Raw genomic sequence first — 13,014 nt, forward strand, 5'->3', positions numbered from 1 at the left:
ATACGTAAAACATTTATATGTATATTAATATTATTTGAGAATTTGGATTCAAATCACCACGTGTTAATTATTGTAAAAATAAAATTTTTATCTTAAAAAAAAACTCTAATAATCAATTTAGTATCCAAATTTTAGAAAATAATTATAAAAGGTTATGAGTAGGTTGATTAAGGTCTTAGACCCATTTACCTTTAGAATTATTGAGTTTATATTTATTTAGTTGTTTTGATTTTCGTATTTATTCAATATAATTTTTAATATAAATTTAAATTATTTTAATTTCAACATTCTAATGGACTTGATAACTAAATAAATCGATGGAGCGATCACGCTCGCTGGCTTCATCACTATCCTTCCTCACCTTTTTGTTGCACTCATTGGTCAAAAGAAGACTCTCATTTTGACTGAGATTGATTGGAGGAAGGGATCCGTGGGGCAGTTATAAATTAATTATCATCCCTAATTCTTCTTCTCGCATATATATATATATATAATAATCTGGAAAAATAATTTATTGTGTTAGTTTAATACAATGTGTGTATAAATTTTAATAATAATATTTATTAAAATTAATGTAAAGATATATAAAACTAATGCAATAAAATTGCAAATCCAAATTATTTTGTAGGATAGAACTAATGAAAATACTATTTTGATAACTTGTGACACTTGTACCACTTTAATATGTTATATACTTTATGTCATATTAATTTAAATTATTTTTTGATAAGAATGAATTAATCAGCCATTTGTTGATCGTTCAATCCAAACAATAAAGTAATGATATTAGCTTGAAAACAAATAATGTAATTCATATTGAACTGTGTGTTGTTGGAGTTAATACTGACTTTACTGACTGAGAGTAGATCCAAATTTACCTGTTTGTGGTTCTTGGGGGTCACAAGCACCGATACCCGATTATCAAAAAAAGAAAAAAAAAAAGTAATGGTATATGTCATCTTACCCAATTTAGATTTAAGAGACGAATTTATAAATTTAACTCTTAAATCTTAATTTCATAGAATTTTAAAATAGATTAAGGTGATTCGTTGTAATTTTGAAATAATTATTCTTACGTGACTCACAATACTCATATTATTGATTAGGTTAAAAGTGATAAATTAGAGGTGCAATCAAATTTGTTTCATGTCATTTATAAATATTTTGTATCTCATACCATCCTCATAAATATATAACATATTAATATATATAAATATTATTAAAAATTATTAACGAGTAAGTATCTAAATATCATTTTTATAAAATTGATATGGCTCTTTTTATTTTATAAAAGAAAAAGAAACAAAAGCAAACAGAGAGTAAAGCAGGTCTCGAGAGACGTGTAGGTGCATGCAGATCAGACAGGTCAGTACCCCCAGGTGTCGTCACCTCACCATGCACTGGCCACCTGCCGTCTGCCTTTGTGTACACGCTTATCTTTCAGACGAAAACACAAACACAAACACAAACGCAAACAAAAATTACCTCTCCCCAGAAATGCCAGTAATAGTAAATCATGAAACAACAGGGGGGGAATGAATGTTGGGTGGGTGGGGGAGAGAGAGAGAGAGAGGGGGGGGGGGGGGGGGGGGGGGGATGTATATCTTTTAGCTAGACTGCATTGAAATTGAAGCCTTCCCCCTCTGACCCCGTTCTCGGTTCAAATAATATTTTGGAAGAATACCCTCTTAATCCAATAAACAAGTTTAATCATAAATGTTACAGTTTTATTGTTTATAAATTTGTAAGCTTGGTGAACCAATGAGTTAAGAAGAAGAATGCATTGAGATTGGTGTAAATGGTAATCACTGCTGGGAGGACGACGGGAAGGAAGATGATGATGATGAGTATTTTGACAGTGGGGGAGGGGGAAAGCAGATGAACTGTACGACAGTCATCGTAGGCTCTTAAAGAGGGGTGCCTCCCATATACTTACTAATAATAAATTAGCAATTTTCTCGTCAGGCAAAAGAGATTCCTTTGGAAAGCCCCGAGAGAGGGAGAGAGAGAGAGAGAGAAAGAGAGAGGGGCAGAGAGCAATATTGGTTTCTTTCTCGCTTTGGGTCCTGTGGTTCGGCTTTTGCTCATTCTCTTTCTCTTTTCTTCATTTTTTCTTCTGCTTCTTCCCACCCGCCTCTTTGCGCCGCTTGAAAGGGTTTCTTCGGCGGATTTCTCTGAACAAGCAGTGCCTTTTCTTTCTTTCTGCTTCACCGCTTGGCATTTCGGTTTCGGCTTCAAGCTTTCGGTGTTGATATGCGTATTAGTGAATTTTGGGGTGGCGAGAAGTTCTTGGGTTTTGAGGACAAGTTTTGAGTACGTATTTGTTTCAGAGATTTGGGATTTGAGTTTTTGATAGAGATTTGGGTTTTTGGGGCCTCTCTTCTTTTGTGGGTTTAGCTTCAGGAAGAAGCAGGGAAAAAGAGAAAGACAGAACCGCCATGGCAGGAGGTGGAGGAGCGGCGCCGCAGCCGAAGCAGGACGAGCTGCTGCCGCATCCGGCCAAAGACCAGCTGCCCAACATTTTTTACTGCATCACGAGCCCCCCACCTTGGCGTCAGTATCTTCTTCTCTTCCTGTTTTTTCTCCAAACTGACAGAGTAAACTCATAGGCACGTTTAGGGTGAGCTGAGCTCTCAAAGTTTGAGCATCGTGAGCCTCGTTTCCTATCCCACTGGGTTGCCAGTGGTATAATCTACCACGCCAACCCTCGGGGTGCATCACGCCTACCATTCTTTCAAACACTTCCTGATCATATTTTACATGCTTTGGCAAAATGATTCAGAAAACCCATATGATTTATTGTTTGTGCTTGTTTCATTTCCCTGTTTGATACATATATATGTATGTATTTTTTTTGCGTGATATATCTATTAATATAGAGGCATATATGCCCATATATATTTTATAAATTCAGTTCTTCATTAACCAATCTGTTCTTTAATTTCTATCAATGTGTATGTGTTCATGTTTTAATTAAGTCATTATTATTGGCTCTGAGTTATTATGGCGGTTCTAAGTTACTGATTTGTTTTCTAAATGAAGCTGAGGCTATTCTACTTGGGTTCCAGCACTACCTTGTGATGCTAGGCACAACAGTTCTGATTCCCTCTGCTCTTGTTCCCCATATGGGAGGGGGAAATGTAAGATATCCCATTAGAGAATAACAGTTTTCACTTGCAATTCTTGATGTCTATTTTGGTTTTGTAATCGGATTTATGTTTGATTGATTACCATTTTGGACAGTCTAATTGCCAATCACTTCTTGTGATTCTTAGGAAGAGAAGGCAAAGGTGATACAGACGTTACAGTTTGTGGCTGGTTTGAACACACTGACTCAGACGTTGTTTGGAACCCGATTGCCTGCCGTGGTTGGAGGGTCTTACACCTTTGTGCCTACAACACTCTCAATTGTCTTGGCGGGGCGATACAATGGCATTTTGAATCCAGTGGAGGTTGGTTGACCAGCCTTGCCAGTTTCCATTATTTTTGTTAATGAATTTATTTTATTTTTATAAATTTGTGGCCTATTCTGCTATGCTTTTGCAGAAATTTGAGAGGACAATGCGAGGAATCCAGGGAGCACTTATCGTTGCATCAACTCTTCAGATTGTCATTGGTTTTAGTGGCCTATGGCGCAATGTTGCTAGGTTCGGTTAAGATCTCATTAGTTTAAATCTCTTGACCTCAGTTCATACAACTTAATAACTGAGTAAAACCTGCAAACATTTCATATCCACCTCTGAAGTCTAGATATCGTGACATGATGTATTATGTCAGTTAATTTTTTATTTGTGTGTTTTTAGGTTCTTAAGTCCACTCTCTGCTGTTCCTTTGGTAGCTCTGACTGGCTTTGGACTCTATGAATTTGGTTTTCCTCTGGTATGTACTTGTGCGATTACTTTGCAATAAAAAGCGAGTGCACAAAATTATGATTACTTTTCTCATCGTTGTATGCTTGTTTCTTTTTTGGAGTTGATTTTGGCATTGAATGTGCAGCTTGCTAAGTGCGTAGAAGTTGGACTGCCGGAGCTTATCTTTCTAGTAATATTTTCCCAGGTCTGCTCTTATTTGCAATGGCCTAGAAGTTCTATTTGATGATTGCTATTAAATCTCAACTTAGATGCTGACCTCAGTTGTCTTAACATCTGAATGCAGTATATACCTCATTTAATGAGTGGAGAGAGACATATCTTCGATCGCTTTGCTGTTATATTCTCTGTTGTAATTGTGTGGATTTATGCTCACCTGCTTACCGTGGGTGGTGCATATAAGAACAGTCCAACAAATACTCAATTAAGTTGCCGAACGGACCGTGCTGGAATTATAAGTGGTGCACCATGGTATTCAGTGATAGCATATTTTGTGATTTTCTATAGTCATATAAACTGGAATAACTTGCTAGTTACTTATTATTAGTCATGTAAGGCAATTTGTTTTCTCTCTTAAGTTTCCAAGCATGCAGGTGGAATCATGGGATGTTCTTTTGCTTCATTTTTCTTATGTTTGAAGTGCATGTTGGTTGCAGGATCAGAGTACCATATCCATTTCAATGGGGAGCTCCGACATTTGATGCTGGAGAATCTTTTGCTATGATGATGGCTTCATTTGTTGCTCTTGTAGAGGTTTGTTGAAATTTACTATTGCTTGTATATACTATAGCTTGAATGCATTACTCATAGACTGTTTTTCTGAACTCCAACTGCCCATTTTCTACAAGTGACACTTCCCCAAATTTTGTCTGTTTGTGCACGTGGTATTTTATCGGAGGTTATTTGGGCATGTCAAGGAGCAATAATGGCTGAATATCTTTAACACTTGTATATGGGCAACGGTCAATTGTTTTGTTCCCATTTTGGGACCTTGTTTGGCCCCGTTTCTTGTTTAATAATACTTGCACATTGCATGTCCATTACTAATATAGAAAGGCTTTTTTATTTTTCATAGTCGCCGTATAAAGTAGTTTTGGATTTCATTATGTGCTAATGCCTTGAGTTGTAAAATCTTCTTCCCAGGTTATAGGTGGTTGTCTTAGTTTTCATAATTTGACAATTGGCACTGACCCCTGTTTGCTTTGTAGCTCATGTTATTTTGCACTCGTAGTGATTGCATATTTTAATTTGTTTACAGTCTACTGGTGCCTTTATTGCTGTGTCAAGGTATGCAAGTGCAACTCCTTTGCCACCTTCCATTCTCAGCCGTGGTGTCGGTTGGCAGGTAAAGTTGAGTAAAAAGTTTATAGCCCAGAATGCAGTAGTTGTTTTTCTTATTTTGCTCAATGTTGTTCCTTAACCAGTTTATTTGAACTTCCTAACGTATAATTGTTAGCTTCATATAGGCTTTAATTTACTTTCTTTTCCCGTTTTATTTTTCTTGGTTAAAGGGAGTGGGCATTTTGTTCTCTGGATTATTTGGAACGGGGAATGGATCATCCGTGTCTGTGTAAGACCTCTTTGTTAATAAAACCAGTGGTTGGAAAACTTTGCTTCGTCAATTATATAGAAGATTTCTTTATGCAATTGAACGAAAACTTACTTTCCTCGATAACAGTGAAAATGCTGGTTTGCTCGCACTGACACGTGTTGGCAGCCGGAGAGTCGTGCAGATATCTGCTGGGTTCATGATATTTTTTTCTATACTCGGTAACACATTCACCTTTCAAGCCACTCTGCCTGATGCTCTGGTCTCTCTTGCTAGCTTGGCTAAGTATATTTGTTATTCATGTATACGGCTTTGGCAGGGAAATTTGGAGCCGTTTTTGCTTCAATTCCAGCACCAATTATTGCTGCTTTATACTGTCTTTTCTTTGCTTACGTTGGTACGAGTTATCTGACCTATTCGTCGATTCTTTTTAATAATGTATCCATTAAAGTTCGATAGTTATTCTGTCAAAATTATGTGTGGACAGGTGCTGGAGGCCTTAGTTTCCTACAGTTTTGCAATCTAAACAGCTTCAGAACGAAGTTCATCCTCGGGTTCTCCTTTTTCTTGGGCTTATCAATACCGCAGTATTTCAACGAGTACACAGCCCGTAACGGTTACGGTCCTGTCCACACAGGAGCAAGATGGGTATTCCCCCTCATCCCCTCTCATATTCCCACCTTAAATCATCGTAGCAAAGCTAGCATACACAAGAAACAAAGTGGCAAGAAACAAAGTGGAGACCAGGAGAGGATACTTTAAGGGGCAAAGGGGGGCATTAAACGGTTCTTATAAGGGTGCCTCCACTCAATTTATACATTAAACGTCACCCTCTCACCCTAACACCTTAACGGAGACCATTTTGTGCATAAATTTGTAAGAATGTTATTTTCTGGCTTGGTTTTGTCTGGCAGTTCAACGACATGATCAACGTGCCCTTCTCGTCGGAGCCATTCGTGGCTGGGTTGCTGGCTCTTTTCCTCGACGTCACCTTGCACTGGAGAGACAACGCGACTCGAAAGGACAGGGGCATGAATTGGTGGGACCGGTTCCGGTCATTCAATACCGACACGAGGAGCACGGAATTCTATTCCTTGCCCTTCAACCTCAACAAGTTCTTCCCATCAGTGTGACTTCTTCTGGGTTGGAGAGAGAGATCAAAGATAGGTACCAAATTGTGTGAATTGCTCTAAGAACCCTCATCTTTACAGTCCCCTTTTCTTTCTGTGGACATGTATCTAAGCAGTGTAGATGCATCTCCTCTTTGAAGCTATTGGGTCCTCTAAGCTCTGCTCAAAGATAGCATGAGATGCCATCATTTTGCAGTGATTCAATCCTATAATATCCATCGTGCTGCGTAGTTTTCTATATCAGCTAGAGTATCTTATGTTGTTTATTCTTGGCTTTTGAAAGTTAAAAGCAACATTCCTCCTGTAAAGGAATTTGAGAATCTTTCTTGGGGATGTTGAACAAAGTTGATAGACATCAGCTGTTATCTAAATTTAAAAAGTTTAGAGGTTGGTGACAGTTTTAAGTCACTACTTTGTAATCGGAGGGTCCCGAGTTTGAGTTATGGAAATACGAGCTCAGGAGTTTTTAGTTCTTTTGGAGGGAACTACCTTTGCTGGTTTGATTATAGTGGGTGTGATTATAATGGTTTTTGGAACTAAAAATATAACAGTTCTAATCCGGCTATATGGGTATCCAACAAAATTTGATATGGACAGGTGGCAATCGAATTGAGTTGAGTTGAGCTTCACTGAGTTTAAGCTCAACTCAACAAGTCAGCTTCTATGCTCGTGAGCTATTTTAATAAATAAGAATTTATAATTTTATAATAATTCTAAAAATAAATAAGATCAGTCTTGAAAAACTGTTAAAACAGTTATGGTTTCCTTCATTAACCTATTTAAATAATATTGTAAACTGTTTTCAACAAAATTTATGTTGATATTGTAGTTCTAATTTTCATAAAAAGGGTGATGGGGATTAGCCCACTGTGATGAACCTTTGTTTGGGCCCAATTTCGGGCCAGGGCCATATGACATCACTAGCCCAACCCAATCTACCTTTATGAAATGTCTCTCTTCTTTTTATTGTTTATTTTTCTTTTTCGGTAACTAAGATTTGTATTTAATATGAAGAGAAAGAATGTACAAAATAGAATTCTAAAATGGACTTAAGGTAGGGCATACCCAAGCGAAAACAAAGGATAAAAACAATATCAAAGATATAGAAATTATTTATGGTATTTGAGACTAATCACCATAACTCTTTTAATGCGAGCACGTGGTCGGCTCTTTTGGCACAGTATTTGATAATTAAGTTAATATTATAAATAAATAGTAATGTATATGAATATTATAAGTTTCTTGATTTATTTATAAAAATTTCTTACTTTTATATAGGTGAAGTGGGTCAGTATATTCGAAGTTATCATTTTTGAGATTTTTGGACTTGATCATCTTTTAAACGAATCTATTAAATCAAATAGAGAAAACACTAAACTCGAATTTTTTGAAAATGAAATGAATCAGATATTCAGAGTTATTTTTTAGAATCATGTGCTCAGTTATATCGAGTTAAAGAAGAATTCATCGAACCAGGAGGACATAGAATTAATAAAGAATTCTTCAAAATTGGATAGACTTAGGAAACTCGTTATAGCTATTAACGAGGCTTCCAAACTCGGATATCTTAGGCCATGCCATAAGAGTTAGGTACCCGTTAAATTTGGGTTGGATAAAAAATGCGGCTACATTAAGGCCCAAAATAGAATAAAAGTGGTGGGATGGGTCGGATTAAGAAGCCGAAAGGGAATTAATCAGATAAGCTGCCAGACTACAGTAAGAGAGAAGGGGTGGGTGGGTTGACTGATTGATTGATTGCAGTGGCAGTGGCAGTGGCAGTGGCAGTGGGGTGGTGTTATTTCTTTAAGGCACAAAATTAACGGTTGTGATCTGTGACTGTCTCCCAAGGCAGAGGCAGCCCAGCCATTTATGTGATCCGATGATCTTCCAACACACAGATACAGGTGACCCCAACCCAACCCAACCCAATCATTCTCATTTCTTCACACCTAATTAAGTTTTAAATTTTCTCTTAATCTTAATTAATCACCATCGCAGATTTCATTCCAAATGTGAACAAAAATTGAAACCTTCTTCCCTCCGTGTTTCAGTCGTCTCCTATTAGCTTTCGTGATAAAAGACCAAACAAATAATCCAATTATTAATATTTATAATTAATAATATCTCATATTTATCATATATCAAAACAAGTTCAAATTTCCCTCATGGTGGGCCTAGCGGTTGGAACTATACATGAGCATGATCTTCACGCAGAGTTTACGTGTCCCGTGTTTAATTCCAGCCAATTATGCCTTTCAGGATTTAATCTTTTTTACTATAATTAATGGATTGAACTGTAGCGACGTTAGTAATATAATATAATCTAAAAAAAAAAAAATTAAATTAAACTGACTCGATTCATTTAATTTAGATTTTAATTTCTATTTTGACCAGTTAGTCCATCTCCTCGAATCTATGGATTCGGCCCGAAACCAATCATCAAATGTGCATGATTTTTTGTGAATAAAAAAAAAAATCATATTCTTTCGAATTCTATCCATAGTTGAAAAAGATATTTTTGTCCCACGGATGGATGAGTTGAACGTCCGATAAAAGAATGGTAGCCAAGCTGGCTCTTGCTGGGGCCCATGCTGCTGCTTTGAACCACGTGCAAGAATCTCCTCCCCTCCTTTGTGTGGTTAAATTTATATTTTTGTTTTTATATTTTTATATAATTATTTAATTTTTTTATTATTTTAATTATACTAATAAATTTATATTTTTAAATCAATTTAATTTCTGTATTTAAACAATTTTTCTTATGATAATTTAAATTTTTCGTTATTTCGATTATATTTTTATACCTATATTTTTCAAATTAATTTATTTTTTGAATTTTGATATATATAAAAAAAAACGTAAGATTAAGTCAACTTAACCTATTTTTTTACATATTAAAATATAAAAATTAAATTAATTCAAAAATACAAATACAAGAGTTTAATTAAAATAATAAAAAGTTTAAGTTATCATAGAAAAATAAATTAAAGTAGAAGAGTTGAATTGACTTGAAAATATAAATAACAAAATATATTTAAAATAACAAAAATTCACACGAAAAAAAAAGAATTTTTCTTAAAAACAAACTTAAATGCAATGTAAGTTAACGTATTCATATTATTCTAATGCCATTGATCATAATGATTCTTCTTCTATTTCTTATTTATTTATTTATTTTATGACACTATAAATTAATTATCACCATTCATTATTAAATATGTACGAATAAACTCACCACCACAAACATGCACATTTGATTTTATTGCCTACTTGGATTTTTTTTTCTTCTTATAAACACATTTGCTACATTATTTTTATTTAGAATAAAGTGAGTGATGAGGGTTTTAAGATCGATCATTACTTGATTCATGATATTGTTGTGTTCTTTTTGAATTTTTCATGATTCTAAAGCTATTGAAGTAATTCTTGAGCCTAAACTTGTCTTAAACTAACTTTTTTTAAAAGAAATGAAGGTAGAATTTGGTCCATTGATGGATCTTTCTATGCCCAAATAGGTTATTATACTCAAAAATAATATAATAGTACTATAATAAATATATAATAAATATCATACCTAAATTCTAAATTATTATGCCTTAAACAATTAGTATAGATTAAGATAAAGTCACGTAGATAATCAGATTTAATTCTTTGATGGGCCAAGCAAACTTGTTATGGGTATAGACTTAGGCTCGGCCCTGCCTTGGTACTTGTTTGAGATGTCTTGGGTCAGACTTTTGGGCAAGCCCGAGCCCTCGTGCTTCATTTAACTCTCGGACCTGAATTTTACATTTCAAGAGTGTTGGACTTTTTTTTTAGGACTCGTTAATAACATAATTTATATTTAAAAAAATAAAACATAAAGGGAAAGATTTTGCCTCCAGCTTTTTCTTTCATATCCATCAGTTTTCACTCTCAATTTGTTTTTCTTTTACTTGTAATTAATTAACTTAAGTTCGAGACAATAATACAATGATACATCATCATAATACATAATCAAAACTCTGATCAGCATAATCAACAGAGGAACCACACAATTCCAAAAAGTGAGATAATCCTATTTAAATTCATCAAAGATCGATCTTAATTCTCTTTATTTATTATTCTAACTAATTATTTTTTGGGACCATATATCTGTCTTATCATGCTGGAATGAATGGCCTTGCTTTAGGGCAAAAGAACAATAGAGAGGGGCTGCATCTTTTACTTAAAAGGACCAACATGTGAGAATGTGCAGCTTATGGGTAATTTTAATTGCCAAGCAAAGTTTCTAGACTCCTCCAAAATGGATAATAATAAATCCTTTATATTCTCGGACCTTTCTTATTAGGGAGTGATAATTTCATGTTAGTACAAGTCAAAGATGAATTATAGATTATCTAAGTAAGAAACTACTTAGTTTTCGTTCAAAATAGATAGTTTAAATTGCGATACCTAAATTATATTTTGGCCATAATGTTCTCGTTCATGTGCCATTGTTATCGTTGTTGGACCTCAATTTTCATGTAAATCTTTGTGTGATCTATTTCTAATTCCATTGATTATCATGCTTAGCACACTAAAAAAGTTTGTTTAAACCATTATTATTAAGTACAAGTGGCACACACAAAATCTCATTTTATTGTTTAATGAATTTTCTTCTCTCAAATTGTGACAGCATCTTATCTTGCGGCCTCTCCCAAAAATTCATACCCAATCTCTTATACTCACAATTTCTATCCTCAATTATAGAACTTAAGTTGGAGAAGAATAGTCTCGTGATAATCCTTTTTAAGGAAAAATCGTGCGGTCATATCATGCGTTTTTAAGCTAACACGAACAATATTTAATCTCTCATAGAATTCAATATTTTTTACGTAAATCTTTCTGCGATTTATTTCATGATCCGATTATCTTTCTTAACGCACTAAAAAAAGTTGTATAAATCATTATAATTGATCAAGTAGTTCAATTGGCATACTCAGAATCCCATCATCAAATTGTTTAACAAAATTTGCTTTGTAAGATCAACTTTTCCAACATTCTCTAACATATGGATGCCATTGATGAGGGCAGCTTGAGAATGAATTAATATTATAGGAAGAAGAATGTGGTGAAAGCAACATTAGAATCATATCCTCCACACAAAGGGAAAGGAAGACAGACAGCCCCATTGCCTTTAATTAGCTTTATTTGGGTTGGGTTGCCTTTGATAGAGAGCTATGGAATGTTCAGACCAGCTAGCCAGGTTTGAATTTCCACTTGCTAAAATATGTCAATAATTCAAAGTTTGAACTTCCACTACCCCCCAAAAAAGGGATTTTCCAAGATAACTACACTCTTTATTATTTTATAAAAATTAAGAAAAAGTCATTTTTATATATAATTTTTTTAAACTTGTGATATTTCAACCAAAAATAAATAACTTTATTGTAGTTACGAAGGGTACGTAGCTCTCAATTTTGGCATAGGGGAAGCTGCTTAAGGCACATAGGTCCCTACAAAAGGGTCATGCTTGAACAAGTAATAGTCCATTCATCATTAAATATTTGAATTCAAGTCTCCAACACATCACATGGCTTGCATATACACCGACCCTAAACCTGGGATATGTGATTATACATGTTAATCATAGAACAAGAAATTATTGGAAACTCCATTAATTGAAGTTCAATTAGATTTGCAAGAGTCAAAGATGGATCATTGGCTAAGATTATTGTCATCTTGCCTAAGTTATCGTAAACTTTTGGCCAAAACCCAATGATTAAGTATAAGAAAGAGAGAATTATATATATGGATATCTTGTATAATACTACAAGTCTGTGAGTCTAACCAAGAAATATTAAATATTGGAGGTGATTCTTGAATTCATGCCAGTAATAATTTTATTTTTTTTTCTATCCATGAGAGTAATAATTAATATAACTAATATCTTTTGATAAATTATTGAGGTAAAATAAGGTTACGACATTTTATATACTTTATTTGTTGTTGTTAAAATATAATAATATATATATATTTATATATATTTTGGTATGGGAGAGTGTCTCGGATGTAAGCCTACAAGTGATCTGTGAGGAAAAAACCAATTAGGTGTACGAGTGAAGTCACTTGCGAATCCTTCGATACTTAAGTCAATTTCGTGCTTGGCGTGAAATTATAATCTTAGCAGGATCATGATCGTACCTTTGCCAAAGGAGTGTCTTATTTATAGGAGATGAGCAGATTGATAGGTGGAGGGAGGCTCTCAATCTTCAACGAGCATCTCAGACTCTCGTTCGGATTTGTAGGCAAAGATATTGAATAGCTAGCCCATTAGAATCTTTTGAATAGAAATTGTCTAGTGATTTATAAATTTTCAAGAGGGTATCTCAAAGGCATTGAGAGAGGCTTCTAGGTGAGGTCACTCATTCTCAGTTTCAATCAATTAGACTGAGCATCATCGAGCTAAGGGTCACTCGGTGAGGTTAGTCGATTTTGGCCATTT

At 34.6% G+C, this 13,014-nt stretch overlaps 1 protein-coding gene across 1 annotated transcript; it reads left to right on the top strand.

The window, feature by feature from the left end:
• Window positions 1-1,773: 1,773 nt before the first annotated feature.
• Window positions 1,774-7,022, top strand: LOC127789186 (nucleobase-ascorbate transporter 6-like). The gene is made up of 14 exons (XM_052317998.1): window positions 1,774-2,553; window positions 3,043-3,140; window positions 3,276-3,452; window positions 3,547-3,647; window positions 3,804-3,879; window positions 3,997-4,056; window positions 4,156-4,340; window positions 4,526-4,622; window positions 5,128-5,214; window positions 5,381-5,439; window positions 5,548-5,639; window positions 5,738-5,815; window positions 5,906-6,066; window positions 6,333-7,022. The coding sequence occupies exons 1-14, from the start codon at window positions 2,439-2,441 to the stop codon at window positions 6,549-6,551; spliced, it is 1,605 nt and encodes a 534-aa protein (XP_052173958.1). The 5' UTR covers window positions 1,774-2,438; the 3' UTR covers window positions 6,552-7,022.
• The last annotated feature ends 5,992 nt before the right edge of the window (window positions 7,023-13,014 follow it).

Source organism: Diospyros lotus, chromosome 13, assembly GCF_014633365.1.
Source record: "Diospyros lotus cultivar Yz01 chromosome 13, ASM1463336v1, whole genome shotgun sequence".
Taxonomy (NCBI): domain Eukaryota; kingdom Viridiplantae; phylum Streptophyta; class Magnoliopsida; order Ericales; family Ebenaceae; genus Diospyros; species Diospyros lotus.